Here is an 18454-nt window from a genome sequence, read left to right as displayed (position 1 = left end):
CAACCATTGTTTCCAATCAGGATGTGTTCTGTTTTGGTTTAATATATGGTTTACGTCTATCTCTTCATCTTTAGAAGTGTTGCTAAACATTGTTGGCTTTGGAATAGACGGGTTATTTAAATCTTTGATTTTGGCTAAGCCGAGACAGGTGGTTTGTTGAACAGTATCATTTAAAAATATCATTTGTTCTGGGATCATGCAGGCTCTAAACAAAGCTTCTAAACCCTGTACTTGCCAATCTTTTGTACCCCAAACACTTTTCAAATCAACATTTTTGTCCCAATAATCAAATCCAAAAGTATTCATTTTTTCAAAGAATGAATCTGAATATATCAATTTTGTGTTGGTTATCATGGTTTTCATCCCTGTCTTGTTTGACAATTTAAAATAAAATGTTTCAGCATTACTTATGTTAAAACCTGAAAAATATTAATATTTGTCATAAACGGTTCCTGAGCTCCCTTTTGGAGGTGTTGCACAATGTTCCCATTGATTATAATTTAAAACATTTCTAGGTTGTGCAGATTTATGCAAAAAACTGTTACCATAATGGTTATAGCAATACATACTATCATAATTTGTAGAACCTTGCAAATAATCATGTTTTGTAAATTTAGCAGACATTACTAAGTCAGACATCATGTTGTTAATACTTTCAAAGTCCCAATCATCAGCAAATGAGTTTGGTTTTGCAAAGTCACTCAAGGAGATCTTGATTTGGTGTGGATATTTCAGGATCTCGACCGGACCATAAATTTCATAGTCAGTGTTGTCCCAGGCTACCGCACCAGGTATCGGATTGGCTGTGAAGTTGGCTGAAGAAAGTTCTGGAGAAAGTTCTCTTTTCTCGACGTGTGAAGATGTGTGTGGTTTGAGGACCAAGTTGATGTTCTGACTTGCTGTGTCCATTTTAGCATATTTTCCCTCAATGAAGCGTCCCAAAGTAAATACCATGATGAGCCAAAGTATGAGGATAAATGCACCAAAACCCACCCAAAATTCAATCCATGGAGAAACCAGATATGTTTCTTTCAGTTGTTTCAAAAGTTCCTTCGCTTTGTCTTTAAAGGATTTGGATGATGGCTGTGTCTTTGATTCACTGAAACCTTCAGAGGAATCATCGAAGTTGATGAAGTAACCAGATGCAGTTCTGTCAATTGTTCCAATTGGTTCAGGATTTTTGTTTCTTGCATTTTCACTTGGTACTTCAGTATAGATTGGTGTGTCTCTGCTAAATGTCTTTATTTGGGTTTTCAGAGGTCTGAGTTCTATTGCATTGTTGCATAGTCCTTGTTGTTCTTCTGTAGGCGTTTCGAATGTGATGAGCCTCTTTGTTAGGACCTCTGTACTGGTAGCAAACCTTGGTGTTCTGCTACTTATTGGGAGTCCACTTGGCCTACTGTTTGTTATCGGCCACATGTTGTGGTTTTACCAGGTCGATGGATACAACTCGGTTCTCCTTTTTTCCAGCAAGTGGCGGTAGTACAACTGATCTTGTCCCGTTGACAGACAAGACAGGAACTGCTTTTCTGTAAGAAGGCCCAAATTCCTTCTTTACCGCGATCTTCTCCCTGACTAGATCCCCGACTTTTGGAATCCAGACAGGTCTTGCTGGGACAGGTGGTGATTCTTCAGTGGTTGTTGGCTGTTGTTTCAACTGTATGTTGCTCAGGTCTTTTCTTGTTTTGTTTAAGTCCTGCAAAATAGCCAAACGGTCTTTGACATCAAAGGTTTTTTCTATTACCACTGAAGTCTGACTATCAAGGTCAGAGATCAACATCCTAGTTCCGAATAATAATTCGTACGGACTGAATCCCTTCAGAGAATTTCTTGGCAAGTTATTTAGACTACGTTGGACACTTATTAGATGTTTGACCCACCCAGCTCCCGAACCTAATATCCTTTCCATTATAGATTGCTTTCTGCCTTGGTTTTTTCTTTACACCATCCCATACCCTCAGGAAGGAAGTGAGAAGATTCCCGCTGGGCTGTGCTCATTTGGCCATGTTCCCCCCCCAGGCTGGATTGCCTGATTGAAAACAATGGTCAAACGTAACATGCTCTTAGCGTATATGCCATTTAGACTCGCAAATCTTGTATAACAGTCCGGACGTCAGCCGAGTGCTGTGGATCTACATTATAAGTGGAAACTAGCCTGTATATGTTAATCGCAAGCCATTCTTTTTACTGGTGATGTTATCTGCAGTCAGATTCCACCGTATTTTATTTTTTCTCTCCCCACTGCGATTTCTGTTGCAGTTTGGGCAGTTTTTTACAAACATGGTATGATGTAGGCTCATGCCTGGCCACCAGTACCGTGATTGTAAATCTTCTAGAGAATCTTTTAGTTTGAGGTGTCCAAGACCCTCACCCATATGTGCGTCTGCGATTAACAAGTTTCTCCTGTCCATGTTTGGAATCACTCTATCCCCCACTCCAGGGATTCGAGCAAAAGGGACAGAGTTTGCATCGATTATGTATGTGTAATTGAGTGGATAGTTGATCGGTAACGCTGAGCAGTCGCCTTTTGATGACGTTTTCACCGCCAGCAATGTTTCACCGTCAATGTATTTTAATGTACGCTTTTTTCGAACTACGGGAGCCGATTTAGTGGCTGCCGCTGCGGCTGTTTCAGCCAATGAATTCCCTACAACGTGAACGCCATCACGTTGATGACTCAGTGAGTGAGTCACGTGAGTCTTTGGTAGTTCTTTTTTCAAAAGAGCTACTTGTTCCCAGAGCAGTCTCTGCTTTATTGGTGCATCTGTGTCATCTTTGTAACCGTTCTGAATCCATGTATGCAAATCGCTGTTATATGCTTTGACGCAGTAATATGAATCTGACACTATAAGTGTCGGGAATTCGCGATCCGCATTATCTAGCGCCATTTTCAATGCGATTATTTCAGTTTGTTGTTCTGAATTAGTTTCTACTGAGTGTGATTTTGTTAATAGAGGTTTTAATAGACCTCCGCGCCACACTTCTTTTGTAATCGCACATGTGGGGTTGTATGCTTGTTCTCCCCAAACGGACGGTTGAGCATGTCCGTCTGTATAGATTACACAGGCGTAATGTCGTAGAGGCAGAATGTCGATTGGCAGAGGATACGTCTTTTCATATTTTAATTTTTCAATTCTTCTAGTTCTGGATCAAGGTAGTAGTATACTTTGTCCGTTGTGATTGAATTCACCCATTGTATCCATTCCGGATTCAATGTTGTTGTTGGTAAATTACACGGTGTTGTTAGTGCCTCAAAGGCTGATTCTGCTGTTCTGACTGAGATATGTCTACCATCAGCTATGTCTTTTTCTCTAGCTATTGCGGTTTGAACTGCACGAATTATTTTTTCTGTATTACTGAATTTCTGTTCAGCTTCTGTGTACATGTGTGATTTGAATGCAATTGGTACCTTTTCTCCCTCATTAGAGGTCAGGTATGTGAATCCGCATCTTCCTGGGATGACTCGGATCACAAGGTTGCGTGTGTTATCACGTGTTTCTAATTTTGTTTTAATTAGCATGTCTGTTTGTAAGGATCTCAAAATTTCTGTGTGTGTTTGAGTCCAACTGGATCTTTTAAAGTCTGGTTTAATTAGATCATAAAGGGGTTTGACCCTTTCTGCGTAATTTGCAATGTAAGTTCTTCCGAAATTTAGGAAGCCTAGAATTGACTGTAGGTTTTTTAGTGTTTTAGGAGCTTGGATTACGGCACATTTCTCTAGGAAATTGTCTGCCAGGCTTTTGCCTTCACTTGATAACTCATATCCTAAGAATAGGACTGTCAGATGGGCAATTCGGGACTTTTTAAAGTTGAATTTGTAACCCTCTGCAGCGAACCCAAGTATTATGGTGTTTACTCTTTTCAAGTGAGTATCCAAGTCATCATCTGTTAAGTAAATGTCATCGACATAAGATAATGCTTCATCATCATATAGTTGTAGTAATTCTGTTACTCTCGCTGAGAATACCCCCGGGCTGTTCTTGTACCCCTGGGCTAACCGACAGAATTGTTTTTGAGTGCCATTTACTGAAAATGCAGTTAAATATCTGCTCTCTGGTGCTATGTTTTGACAAAAGAATCCATTGGAGATGTCCAAGGTTGTTTTGTATTTTTTGCGCACTATGTTATTCATTAGTGCAGCACTGTGTGAGTTTTGCACTGCAAAAGTTTTGCAAAATGTGTTAAGGTGTCGGTAATCCAAAACTAGACGATATGAATTGTCTGGTTTGGAGACCGGAAACAAAGGATTGTTCATTTGTGAGGTGCAAGTTTCAATCACCCCCTGGTATTCTAGCTGATCTAGTATTTCATTTACTTGTTTTTTAGCTTCTTGCTTAATTGGGTACTGCCTTTGTGCAGTAGGTTGTGATTTTAACTGGATTTTGTGAGGAGGAGAATCCTCATCCCATCCTACATGATTTTTATATAAAGCAGGTGCTAAGGCCACTGCCCACTTTCTAGCAAGTGTATATTTTTTATGAATCGGGATTTGATTCGAGAAGGCAGGCATAATTACTTCTTCGCCATGAGGGCACTCCCTGACAAACTCTGGTGGCCAGTCTTTTTCAGCTAGAAGGATGTCATAGCCTTTGGAGAGGTTATCCCAAAATAGTCCCCTTATTTTCCTAGTCTTATCTCCCTCTATACGTAATGTTATCTCGTATATCTTGTGGGGCTTGCTAACTCTGGTGTCTGCAGTTTCCACTTGAAGGTATTCATTCGTGTCCACTGTCTCCAGATGATTCATAAGGACTTTGCGAGCTATGCTCACCTCTGCTGCGCTGTCTAGCATTGTCTGAGCCCACTCTCCGTTTTTCAGTTGTGTCCTCAGTATTCTCGGCATTGTTAACTACCTTTATACTGGCTACCTTCTTTTTTGGAAATTGTAATTTCTTTTTTAGCTGAGCAGGTTCCTTGTCTTTGGACTTGGCGTGCTCTTCTGATCGTCCTCTTCTTTCCGATTTCTGCAAGGAATTCTGAAAAGATTGAGAGGGACGTGTATCAATGTCTTGATATCTATCAGGTTTTTTAATATTATCCCTATTTCTAAGGTTATATCTATTCCCAGAGGGGTCACTCTGCGGTGACCTCTGTCTTTGGTTTGGAGATTTCTCTCTTCGCCTCGGAGACCTTCCTCTGGACTGGAATTTCTTTTCTTTAGGATTGGATTGTTTGTTTCCATCCCAGTTCTTTTTTGGTGAATTATTATTATTAAAAAATATTTTTTCTGGACTTGTAGTCAGTTGCGGTTTTACTGGTATTCCACCTAGACTATCTCTGCCTAGTTCTTCATAGGATTTTTCTATGATTCTGGCAATTTCAGCTGGTTGGTCTGCTATATCTGTCTCTTTTAACCTCTGGCGGATCGCCACGTTTGCTGCTTCACCTTTTATGTTGGCTAGTAATATAGCCGAGACCTGCTTGTAGTCTTTCAGTAATTTCATACCAAGAGTTAAAGCAGGTTCTGGACCGTATTCATCTTGAATTTGTTTTAGCACATCTGGTATCACCGAAATGGATGGGACACCGTGCGTTTTTGTGTAGATGGAAGCAAAGACTGTACCCCAAGTGTCACAGTCCTCAATGTGTGGTGCGATTCCCATTGGGAGACATATAGTCAGAATCCTGTGTTTTTCCAGCGGGGTGGTGTCAGGAAACACCACCTCTATTTGGGTGATTTTCTGTGCCAACCAGAATGGTATTTGTTCCCGTTTAGCTGGAACTTTACCTAGGCAGGATTGGATGTTCTGTGGTGTAATTTTATTTGTGTTCCCCTGGTGAGGGGTCAGCTGTGAAAATTTAATCGCTGGCTGAATTGTTGAAGTCCGCATCACATACTGAACTAATTGTCTATGAATTTTTAGTAGTTGTTTTAGCTGTATTAACAGCTCTGCTGCAGGCATTCTATCGATGTCTGGATGTGGTGTGTATCCGGCTAAGACCGGCCACGTTGCTCCTGGTCTTCCTAAAGGACCGAGCCTTGTAATGTGATTATTATGTTTTAGGGCGCCATCAAATAAGAGCAAATGCTCTTGGAATTTGAGTGGTACTTCCACCTCCTCGAAAGGAGTGTATGTTTCAGGAGGTTCCTCTACTTTGTAATAGTGGAAGTACTTTGTTACAGCATTTGCTGCTGGAAAATGTATCCATGAATAGTATACCTCTGTCTGCCGATATTCGTGTGCCTCAATTACGAATATGACTGTACCACCTCTAGGTGTCAGTCCATTTTCTATAAGTTTTAGAGTTATAGATCTTCTTTTGGCGACCTGGATGAGTATTATATCCGGGTCTGCATCGAGTGCTGTAGTATCAGCTGCTGCTATTTCAGCTGCTAATCTAACTGCCTCTCTTTCTTCATCACTGTCTTCCATTTTATTGACAGGATGGTATTATGTCTATTGGCAGATCAGGTTTCTTTATGGAAACAGAGATTAGATGCACAATACTTTGGAACTGTTTTTATCCTTCAACGTTGACTTGACCAAGAACCATACATAGGAGTTCCCTCCTGCGAGGTTTTGGAGGATATAACCTTTCACCCACTCCAGACGTCTTTGGAGTATTTGGGAAAAGGGGTCTGAATGAGAAAGCACGACTGAGTTACTCTAAATGTCTTACGTTAGTTTTATCGCCCTTTCCAAACGCGTTGGGCGCCATGTAGTGTAGCTCCTATTTTCCCAATAGGCTCTGCGCATTGGAATAGTACCTACAATAGTAAAGGCCTAGACCAGACGTTAACTAGGTCTACTACTGTCGATACTAGACTTAATTTTTGGGTTTGCCAGCTAAGCTCAGAGTTCGCTAGAAACTTTCTCGAATGTTCAAGGAAGGAATTAACTCCCCTGATTAGACAAGAAGGGATTTAGTTTCTGACAACCATAGAACATGACAACTTTGCTCTCCCCTAATCAAGAGTCAATCTCAAGAGTCGTGTGAGCACAAGGCAATTATTTTACTCAGTCAGTACGTGCATTCTTAGTCTCATCAGAATGTAGAGAAAAGGAAGAGACGGGCGTGTTCAATAAAAAGGTGTTATTTATTGATCAGTCTCTTTTCTCATACATGAGAAATGGATCGATATTATTGCAATACTTAGAGTTAAGTAAAGTGCATACATTAAAAGCAATAGTATAAAATAATACTGTAAAAACATTGATATGGTTTCTGAGCCATATGATGTTTGAAATGATTAAAATATATTTACATACACATATACATTTGACTAAACGTACTCAACTGGTGTTTCTAAATACGCCTACCCCGTGTACCTGACCTAAGTCTAATGCGTGGGCGGGAATAGAAAGTTACAGTTTAAGTTAAGTTTGTTTTTGCCAAGTGAATAACTAAAGAATTCTCGGTGAGGGGTTATTCAGTTCTGTACCTGGAATTTAGGATGAATGAGGAATGGTATCTCTTTCTCTGCTCTCGATATTCCAGGCTGCCTGCGAGGGCTACCCGGAAGCGCCGGTGCTGGGTCTCTCGGCTTGAGATAGCAGCGCGTCTCTCAGCGCGTCAGGAAGGCGGGGCTGCTGCCAGCGGGGTCTGCTTCTGCTCTCGGCTTCGGCAAGTATGGCTGCTCCGTCTTGTCACCACGCGTGTGTTTGCATAGGGCAAGGTCGGCAATATTTATACCTTAAAGGTGCCGGGATTGACGTATGGATGGACATAGGTACGTCAATAAAGATGTCATACGACTTGCTCGTTAGCACATTCTTTACTAAAGTTCTCTGTGAAATCAAAACAATGGCCGCACGGATTATCCAGGTTGTCATAGGTTTGATTTGTTATGAGAACGTCGTATGCCTTATCAGGGGCTGGAGGAATGTCGCTTGTCTAATTAGATCTCAAGCGTTATGACCTAATCAGATAACACGTTCCTGTGCCGTAGTGTGACTGCGTCAGATAACGGTATCTGCATCATGGGGGCTGTTCTTGCCTCATGGGCTGACTGTTAGTTAACTAGCTAGTTAGTTTAACCAGAATAGGGTCAGGAATAGGGGGATCGATTCAGAACCTATAGAAATACACGACAAGATACAGAGTCCGGAGCACGCATCCTAAAGAAACTGTCTGAGAACCTCAGTGTCCCGCAACCGCCCTATTCATTTACCCAAAAAGTGGAAGGATTTATGCTAAGCTGCCCCCTGGTAAACTATTGACTACACTGCCCCCATTTCCCAAAAAACAGAAGTTAACTTTTGAGGAGGAACTCCCCTTCAGCTCGCCACGGCACCCAGTACCGAAGAGGCATACGGAGAAGGCAACACGCCCTCCTCAACAGCCTTTCATATTCAGGATTTCACTACCACACAGTCTTACTCACCGCATTCTCCACACCGTAATCTTCGGAGACTTTAGTCCATTCCTTCTCCAACTTAGGTAGTCCATATGGGGGTGGAGACCCTTCTGCTGGGGCAAGGTACGGGGACAACCTTTGACACATCGACCCTATAGATGATCCAGACCTAGAATCATACCCAGCCAAACCATCTCTGCCAGATGATACTGCATATCATGCTGTACTTCAGAGAGTGGCCTGCAACAGAAGGCTTATCACAAGTCCCAAGTAGGCAGTACATACTTGAGGGAAAGTTACAGAGGTAACAACAGCAATGGCAGGCATTGGTTGGCTAGACAACGTTAAGGAAGTATTTTCTGTATCATCTACACACAAGCCATCGCTGGGAAGAAACTGCTTTACAGTCGATACATAGCATCTAGATCTACAGCCACCCATGCTACAAACTGGAAATGTTGCCCATTAACCATCTGTTCGAGGCGTGTATCATTGTAGATTCACATGTATCTACCCTCCTCTCCAGAAACTGGCACAGATGGCACATTTCTTAAATTGCACATTATTCACCCACATACCATGCACAGAGCACATTATTTTAGTCTTACTGTATACTCCATTTTCACCCGCTGAACGAAAATCTAAGGCAGTCTGTGTCTGTGGGAATAGTGGTGGAATGACACAACATCCTGTGACTCGAACGTTCGTCAAAGAAAAACACTTTGTAGTATCCTGCCCCAAAACTAGATGGCAGGATTTTGCAAATCATGCGAATCTACAGTACTATATACTACGGAGAGATGCTTATAGGGTACGGAACATTTTCCTTTTTTTTTATCTACCTAATCTAACAATACTTTTGTGTCTCCTAGATTGCCATGCTGTACATTATCCTTTGTTCAGTGTAACATGGACCGGAGGATTCATGAAGGGGAGAAGCCTATTAAAATATCATCACTGAAAAATAACCTAAATCTTGATTATTTTTCTATTTTCCACAGAAAGAACCTAATCAGACAGAGCTAGGAGTAGATTTCCAGGTTAGACACATCAAAGAAGAACCCAGCTTTGGTTGGGAAGAAAGGGAGAGTGCAGAGCCTGGTCCCATGTAAGTAGCTGGAACTCTTTAGCAAATGGCCAATGTTGATTGTTGTTTTTATGTTTTCTTGTGTGACTTCTCTCAGCAGATTCCAGACTTTCCGAAACGCCCATGTTGTCTGGGTGAAAGCTTTTATCGTTTACAGTCTTCTGCTACCAAAGGCCACAACTGTTCTTCTTGTTGGTGAGGAGGCCCAAAGTCTGCTTCCCTTGAGCTAGACACACTCTTCTTCCTTTTTCCTCCACCAAAAGCTCAATTGTGTCTACTGAGATGACACACTGTTCAAAAACAAATTCTGCAGTTCTGTAGGAAATAATGTTCTAATCAAAGTTAACATTTTTCTTTCTGCTCCTGCAGTTTTTTTTCTGTAGGACTCCCATATTTCTTCATTTTAGGATCTCGGTTGTACGGTTCTGCTGTCAAACTTGATGCCAGTTGTGGCCACGAGTCAGCAGGCACAAGAGAGACAGCGACTGACACCCAAGCCTCACCGTAAACCTAACTTGCCGTTCAGTTACAGGATCCGAAAAGAGGGGTTGTAAAGAGTTGAAGGGACACGCACTGGTGGCGCAGCCTCTGAACAGAACCAGCTTTCCATATAGTTGGTCTTAAACGTCTGCTGGGGGGAAGATCATCAGTTCGGCTTTCCAGACAAACAGCAGTGTGCTGAAGATCACAAGTCTGATACGCCTCTTAATCTTTGGAGCTTTTAAGTAAGGTTGGCTCCACACGTTCACAGGTAGCATTAACCGTTTGTTAGACTGGAGAGGTCAAAGTCAGCTTGTTTATCCATGTCCCGTTTACCATTACCTCTTCTGATTGCTTTTTGATAATTTAAATTAATTTTTCAAAATGGTAAATCCTTTTTTAAGTGGATTTGCGCCACTGAAATAATTGCTTGCGATCTGTGTTTTTAAAATTGACTTAAGCTCATTTTCACGTAGTGTCATTAACTTTTTGAAGCGCGCACTGAACCTGCTGTGGACAAAACATCTATTGTAGGGCAGACGAAGCATTTTACATTGAAGAGCGATGGTGTGATCAGAAAATGTTCTGCTCATTTTGGTCTTCAACACTTCATACCTCGAATTATTATCTCGGTGCACAAATGAAAATGAATTTGTTGATGCAAGCCTATGATCTCCTGTGCTTTAAACCTTTCTTGCTAATGAAAAATTGCTGTTTTTTGAAGCAGTAGGTCTGCTCAACAAACATCTCTGCTCTGAATTCACACACAGACTTTTCTCTTAGAACCGTTTGTGGCTGATTATAAGGCACTCTAAATGTAAATTGTATGTTTTTTAGTGCGGATCAATTCAAGATGTATGTATGTGTATATATACAAAGTTTATAAGGCATACTATGGCTCTAAAGGAACATTTTGATGTTAAGCAAAAGGGAGAAAAAGAGGCTCCAGGCTGCTACAAACAGATGCAGGGATCAAATAAGCGAGAGGCAGAGAGAGTCCGGGGCTGCAAAAATCCAAGTTTTCAGCAGCTTCCTAAAGGTGGGTTCTGAATGAGAAAGTCTAAGATGTCTGGGAAGAAAGGTCCAGGCTTTTGCTCCGATGACAGCTACAGATTTTCCAGCTTTTAGTTTTACATCTGAAAAGATGTAATTTATTGAGGTTGAATGGTTTTTGTGGGTTTACCAGACTGTGACTTCTGCACAATAAGAATCACCCCTACTGTAAGGGCCAATCAGTGTCCCTCAGTCTTACACACAGTGAAACCCTAACAGTAAGAGATTTTTGTGCGAGTCTTACTCACCCTTAAGCTGTCAGTGAATCTGTGAGAGTGAATGGCGGCTTGAGGAAAAAACTGATTGTCCCAGCTACCTCACACATGGGAGTCACCTTTAACTCTGTGTCTTGTGTAAGTCACCCTCCTGCCCGGTTTCATGCATTGTGGTAATAAAAGAACAAGTCTGGGTGAGCTCTCATCTACTATTGCACAGTGCAACAAATGCCTTCGTAATTTTTTCCTACTATAACATTAGGGTTCCTTCTATAACATTAGGGTTCCTTGATAGTACCCGAACTTGAGCTTCACTTCCCTGAAACATTTGCACTGCATTCAGCATCTTCCTAAAGAGATCAAAGTGTGAATGTGACCTTGTAAGGCTGTTCACCATTTTTCTTTGTGGTTTGCTCATTTATATATTACCACCTACTCACTCTCATTTCTCAGGTTCTAACTATGCACTGCCTGTCATTGATGGGTTTGTTGCACAGGATAATGCCCTTCGGAGGGAGTCAGGCCCAGTGCATGGACATTGGAGCACATGCCCATCACGGCCGCATACCAGGTGGAACCAAATTTTAATTTTTTTAAATGTGGCTCTCCTGATATCGGCGTGATTTTAATGGCCATACTCCATACAGAGGACGATCCTCGTAATTTCATCTCCACAACTACCAGAGGTTGGTATTGTTTTTTCTTCATTGCATAGTGCATCCAGCAAACTGATTCAAGTCTGAAAGCTATCTGTTCAGTTCAGATGTATGTGCCAAGGTAAGGTTCAGGACACCCCCATTTTTCATATGTGGTTGCAGCGACTAACTGGTCCCTATGAAATTGTTAATACTAGACATGTAGCGGGTTACATTCTTCAACTTTCATGCGTATACATGATCATATCTTCATACACACAGCTGGACTGCCCTTTCATTCCACCGGGTATTGCCTTGGTGGACTGGAGCCATTGGAAGCATCTGTGTGAAAGCAGAGTGTTGTTGCTCCCCAGGTAATGACAGCAGACGTGAGAAAAGTGTGTGGCTGGGTAGGATAGATTTGCCAGGGTTTTGTTAGGTTCCCAGTCGGCCCTATTCATCCTTTGTGTCCATGTTCAAGGATTCTGCCTTCTATATGAGCGTCAGGTGCCATGCCAGATAAATCCTACGTTTTCTGGCCTAGGAAGAAGCATGCGTCTATCTCACCAGTGCGACTCCTGAGCTTGTCAGGGTACTTAAGGTATAAGTCAGTGATTATAATGTAAATTGGATAGCTAGTATGGTTGTATTCCTCGTTTTCTTCTGAAGAAAGTTGAACGTTGAAAATGAATTCGGCATTCTTGTCTTATGAGTTTAACGTTTTCTTTCCTCCGAGTCTCTAGTTGTGATGTAGTCACCACACTGTAGGTTAAAACATTTGGCTCAAGAGGAAGGACACACTCAGGAAGCAGCCAGTCATTACTTTCTGGAAACGGATATTTGTCCCCTGACTTTTGTCTGTTTGGGTAACATACAAAGATGTCTCTTCTAGTGATCGCCTGGTAGGCTTTTGTGTTTGCTAGATCTACTTTCTCTCATGTCTTCCCCCTCCTGGAATCCAGCGACACCCTTTGATGCACCATGTGTGCCACAATAACCGAGCTCTTGCATGCAGGTACACCACTGCTATTTCTGAGAAACTTCTCCTCTCTTGGTAGAAGATTGAATTTTCAGAACATGTCCTCGAAATCGCCTGCGCGCCATTTGGTCTGAAGGATATGGGGAAAATCTAGGGTTTGGCTTGCATGACTTGGTATATTTTGAGTCTAGTACTCTGCAGGTGCTTCTGTAATATGGCACATCAAACGCACAAAAGGTGAAGGGAGGATGCTGGCAATAAGCCTAACCATTGGCAATCGCTTGGGGTAGGTAGAATCCCGACCCATCATTCTTTCGCTCACCATACCACCTCCGGTTCGACCAAGTGATATGCAAATCAGTCTTGACCCTGCTCCAGTGGGAACAGTCCATCCCGAACTGCCTAGCCAGGTCCTCTTCAAACCGGAGCACAAGCAGCCCAAGACTGGGGAATGTCCAGATTAAAACTCTTCAGTCTGGTGTAGCTTGGTTCCAGTGGCACTGTGAACAAGGATCCCACTTCTGGGCATTTCCTTTGGGTGCTTGTGTTCCGGTTCAGGGGGGACCTGGCTTGGCAGTTAAGGCTGGACTGTTCCTATTAGAGCAGGGTCCACACCGATTGGATGTAGCTGGTTCAAACTGAGGTGGCATTGTGTGGAAAATGACATTGGACTGGGATGAGGTCTCGAGTAATTACCAGTGGCTGAGATTAATTCAAGCATTCCGTTCATCACTTTTTTGTGTAGTTTAGTGTGTTACTAGAGCAAAACTGGCCCTGGGTTGCTTATGTTCTAGTTCAGTGAGGACCTGAATTGGCAGTTTGGTCAGGGTTGTTCCCACTGCAGCAGGGCCAAAAATTATTTGCATATAGGTGGGTCCAAACTGAGGTGGCATGGTGGGCAAAATAAGGATGGACTGGGAAGCATTTCATCCAACACTTTATTGTATATTTTAGTGTCTGTTATATGGCTAACAGCCCGGTATTTAGCGCAACTCAATTCATCTAGTTAAGGCCATGCACCTCGTATACAAGTAGTACTTCACTGTCCCAGCCCAATGTATGAGTGAGAACGGAAAGGCCCTTACCTACTATGCAGGACTTGTGTGTATCTCTAAAATTGGACACTGCCCAGGTTAAGGTTCTCAGATGTAACCAGACGGAGCCCAGTGCAAAAATGCAGGTTGTGGAGGCAGCCATGTGCTGCCGCCTCACCATACTCGTATAGCGGGACCCACAACTGGCAGGCAATGGCACTTGCATATCTTACAGTGGTAATTCATGATGCACTTTGTTCGTGGCATGTGAGCTGTAGATCACATGCTTTGCATACTCCTGCCATCTAGTGTTGGGTATGGATGTTTGCAAGTTGTTTTTCTAAGAAGTCTTTCTAGTCACGAGGTAGGTGACTCCTCCTTTCAGTGATAGTGCGCAGGGGCAAAAACTCCATTCCTAGAATTTTTTTTTCCGCCATCTAGTTCGGACAAGAATTGCTGCGCTCCGGTTCGACACCGTTTCTCGGGTTCCCCTCTGTGCACAATCCATTTACCCTCAATGGTATTGTTTTCGATTGTGTATTTCCCTTCTCCGTGTATTGTATTTAATACAAAAAAAACTCATTTAGATCGGGGAAACTCGTGGAAGCCCGTCTGGCATACCCGCGTCGGTCCGCCTCACAGTCGATGGAACAGACTGCATTCAAATTCGGCGCTCGGTGCCACACGAAGTTCCCGCGCACCGACTCGCACAAAGTGTGTAACCTGAGCTTCTCTCCAGAGCACAACGAACAAGACTGCGACGCATTTAAATATTTGTGCCTGAAGAAACTGCTCCGCAACAGTCGGTCTCAAAGTCACGCCATGCAGAGCCAGAACACTGGCTTCACTCCAGACATCTTCGGAGAAGATTCCGAACAGGAAACCTTTGATGCCTTAGGACCTGAGGAAGAACAAGAAGAGCCTGTCTCTGAGTCCGGCTCCAATGTGGACGAAGACATCCCGTAAGGTCAGCGTATCGTGAGAACCGATCTGCCCTTCCGGCAATGTCCAACTCGGCCGGAAAAAATAGGCTCCTGTCTCACTCTGTCTTCGGGCCATTGTCGGCACCGAGAACATGTTTCCAACGCCCTTCCTATGGGATCGGCAGTGAAACATATGTCAAGGCCTTCCGGCTCGGGATCGAGTCGCCCACACTCGGGCACCGAGCTGAAACCTTCGGAACCTAAATCCTTGGCTCCCAGGACACCGGCACCAAAAACTTTGGCGCTGAAACCTAAAGATGCTCCGGGACCTTCGAAGGAGCCCCGTTTCAATGTTCCGCCTCCAAAACCAGACCCGAAACAAAAGGAATTGTACACCAATCCCAAAACTGGACATATTGCGACCAAATTGCCACTCAAACACAAATCTGACTCAGAGGAAGCCTATTACCTTCCTTTAAAGAGGAAACATGTGGGAACTAATACTTCTCCTCCTCCATCACTTCCTTCCCTAGAAACACACTTGTTAATTACCCCTACTAATTCACCACCACGATACACACCTGATGATCAGGATGATTGGGATGGGGACAGTGCTCCTGCACCTGCAGACCCCTGGAAGGATTACAACACAGATTCTCCCACAGGTAACAATCCTGATCTTTACTCTACTAAACCTTCTCCACCAGATGACAACGTAGGCTATATAGACTTATTAAGCAGACCTGCTGATTATCACTGGGTTCAATTACACAGAGAATCTCTAGAAGAGGATTTCCCTTTTCAAACACTTAGCTGTTCCCAAAGAGCCATTCAAACACTCCCCATGCTCAAAGGTATGCTAAGACATGTGGACGACATATTTAAGAATCCTGTTCAGGCACTTATTCTCACCCCCAGGATAGACAAAAAGTATAAATCTGCACCATCGATCCAGTTTACATCAAGGGCCAGTTACCCTTAGCTTCGTTAGTAGTTTCTAATGCCGGTAAACTGGTCTATTCTCAAACGTCAGCTGGTGCTCCACCTCTGGACAGAGAGTCTAAGTTGAAACATGCCTCTGGGGAAAGAGTAGCCTCCCAAGCTGCAAATTTCTGGTGCATTTCTAACACCAAAGTCTTTTAGCCAGGTACCATAGGGCGGATTGGGACGAAATGGAGCAATTACTCCAATTCCTGCCTGATGAGCACAAGTCCAAAGCTGAAGACCTAGTGCAAGAGGGGAAGCTCGTCTCTAACCATTCCATTAGGTGCGCGTTAGATGTGTCTAACACTGCGGCTAGAGCCGTCAACACCAGCGTGCAACTAAGAAGGCATACGTGGTTAAGTATTTCTGGGTATAAACCAGAAGTTCAAGCTTCTATTCTTAACACGCCGTTTTACAAATTACACCTCTTTGGTCCTGTTGTAGACACGTCCTTAGAAAATATGAAAAAGGACACGGACGTGGCAAAATCTGTGTTAGCCCTACAGTCCTCTTCTGGCCGTTGTTCCTTTCGGCGCTCCTTCTATCGTGGGGGGTCCAAGAATACCTCTTCACACACTGCCTCTACACCATACAAAAGCAACAATCCGCTCTCTGCTTCCAAGGGTTTCTTCAGAAGGGGCTAGAAAGGTAACAATGGCAAACGTAGAGGTAGAAGTTTCAACACTCGCACCTCCCCCGCCAACACCAAACAGTGACTTGCCTACACTTCCCCCCCGGTCCTTTAACACCTTTCGGGGTCGTCTTTGACAATTCCTACCCGTCTGGCAAGCAATACCTACAGACAAATGGGTTCTAGGAATTATCTGTTCTGGTTAATGCCTGGAGCTTACCAACAATCCTCCAAACATTCCTCCACTTTCACACTAAATGTCACCAGACCATTACACCTCCTCAAACAAGAGGTTCGATCTCTCCTTTTGAAGGGAGCCATAGGGCCCATACCACTACAATATATGGGGTCGGGCTTATACTTCCTGTACTTTCTCATACCCAAAAAGGACGGTTCTCTCAGACCTATTTTTGATCTCCGTTAATTAAACCTTCACATACAATAAAATCACTTTCACATGGTGACTCTTCAACAGGTGCTCCCACTGTTAAAACAGGGTGCCTTTATGTCTACTCTAAAACAAAAGGGGCGAGTTTGTATGTTGAACACTGCTTGTGTCCACGTATGTGTGTTAGAGTTTAGGTTGTGTCAACCTACAGTTTCCATTCAATGAGACTACAATTCCTAAGTGATCTGCGGTAGACTTGTTCGGTCATGTAGCATTTTCTTTTTGTTTCACAGTTTTAACTATGAAACTCAACAACATTTTATATTTCACAATTCGTGATGTATGTGCCTGCTGGCGAATTAGTATGCAGTTCTGTAAATCTGTCTCCGATTTGTTGTTTCAAAAAGTTACTCAGATTATCTTTTAAAGCCATTGGCCCTGCATGAAGAAAGCTAATCATTCCTTTAACACTACAGAGTTTCCACCTCCGTAGAGGATAGCGCGGCCATTACAGAGATGCACGCTGCCAAGCACATTCAAGAGTGAAGTTGTGAATGGAATCCTCACATCCAGTTCATAAGGTATGTTACTAGCTTTGTTAGAGTGAAAATGTTTTCTGTTTTTGTGATTGAGTGGTATTTTCTGAGTGACAAAAACTCCCTTCAAAGAGTGCAGTTTTTACTCTGCCAGATAAGTCATCCAAATTCACGGGTCCAAATATTTCTATTGCGTTGCTTCATTTGGCTACCCATCACATGAATACATTTTTGTCATACAGGTAAAAGACAGAACAGTTAGTTTGATTCCTCAAATTGCATCTTATTTGCTTCTTTACCATGTACGTGGAAGTGACTTGGGGCTATCAGGTGTTTTTCCCTTTAAAAATACTTCTATCCCCATGTTTGACCTCTTCAATGACCCAGAATTCAATTGGTTGAAAAAGAAACCACTATCCTGCACTTTTTGGGTGTTACGAAAGGACTCTGTCCCACCAAAGCCTTTTCCATTTATAGATGGTGCCGATAGCCCACTTGTTAGACAGAGGAGGACCTATGTTGCTGGGAAACTCGTAAATACTTCTGAAATAAGAGATTAAATGAGATGAAAATGTGATTTATTTAATCGACAAATAACTGTGTTTCTTTTAAATTTTAGAATCTCTTCGATCAAGCCTACCCATTTTTGAAAAAAGATGACTTTTCCTTCAGTCCTGTGTTTAGTGATTGGTTTCAAAAATCCAATTTTCTGCCTGTACGGTTTGTTTTACTTCTGTGGGCATTCCAGTAGTCACTAGTGGGAGAATCTTATTCCATTGTATGACAGTACAGTTGTAATAAAACTCTTTAAAAACATGAAGCTTGTGTCTTTGCCTTTAATGTGTCATTTATTTTGCTTTTGAGTTTGTTTTGGTGTATTTCAAGATACATGACTTTGTTTGTTACTTGGGAAGTGCTGTGAAAATTGTCTTCTTATACAAGGGGCCTCAAGCATTTCAGTCTACCTCACAACAAGACTGCAATGTCCTGGAATATTCTACAGCAAGAGGCCTCACCATCTCACTCAACTGGTTTGCCATAGCTCACCTGGGGTAAAGCTCACCCTTCTGCATCCTCGTTCTCAGGACCACCCCCTGAAAGTTCTGGATACATATGTTTTTTAATATTAGTCATTTACTTTACAAGGGTATTTTTCAATCTGCAACCTTAGGATATTTTTTGCCTTGCTGTTTTTAATACAAGTTCATTC

General features: G+C 42.7%; 1 protein-coding gene across 1 annotated transcript in view; it reads left to right on the top strand.

Annotated features, from left to right (window-relative positions):
• Positions 1-18064, top strand: part of LOC144798912 (uncharacterized) — a 160695-nt gene extending 142631 nt beyond the window's left edge. Inside the window, exons 9-11 of the mRNA XM_078670024.1 lie at positions 9301-9407; positions 17185-17289; positions 17864-18064. Coding sequence (XP_078526150.1) covers positions 9301-9407; positions 17185-17254 — 177 coding nt within the window. The 3' untranslated portion in view covers positions 17255-17289; positions 17864-18064. The remainder of the gene's footprint in view (positions 1-9300; positions 9408-17184; positions 17290-17863) is intronic.
• Positions 18065-18454: the final 390 nt, after the last annotated feature.

Source organism: Lissotriton helveticus, chromosome 12 (assembly GCF_964261635.1).
Source record: "Lissotriton helveticus chromosome 12, aLisHel1.1, whole genome shotgun sequence".
NCBI classification, from domain to species: domain Eukaryota; kingdom Metazoa; phylum Chordata; class Amphibia; order Caudata; family Salamandridae; genus Lissotriton; species Lissotriton helveticus.
The sequence above is the reverse complement of the archived record's forward strand: the minus strand, read 5'-3'. Positions and strand labels throughout refer to the sequence as shown.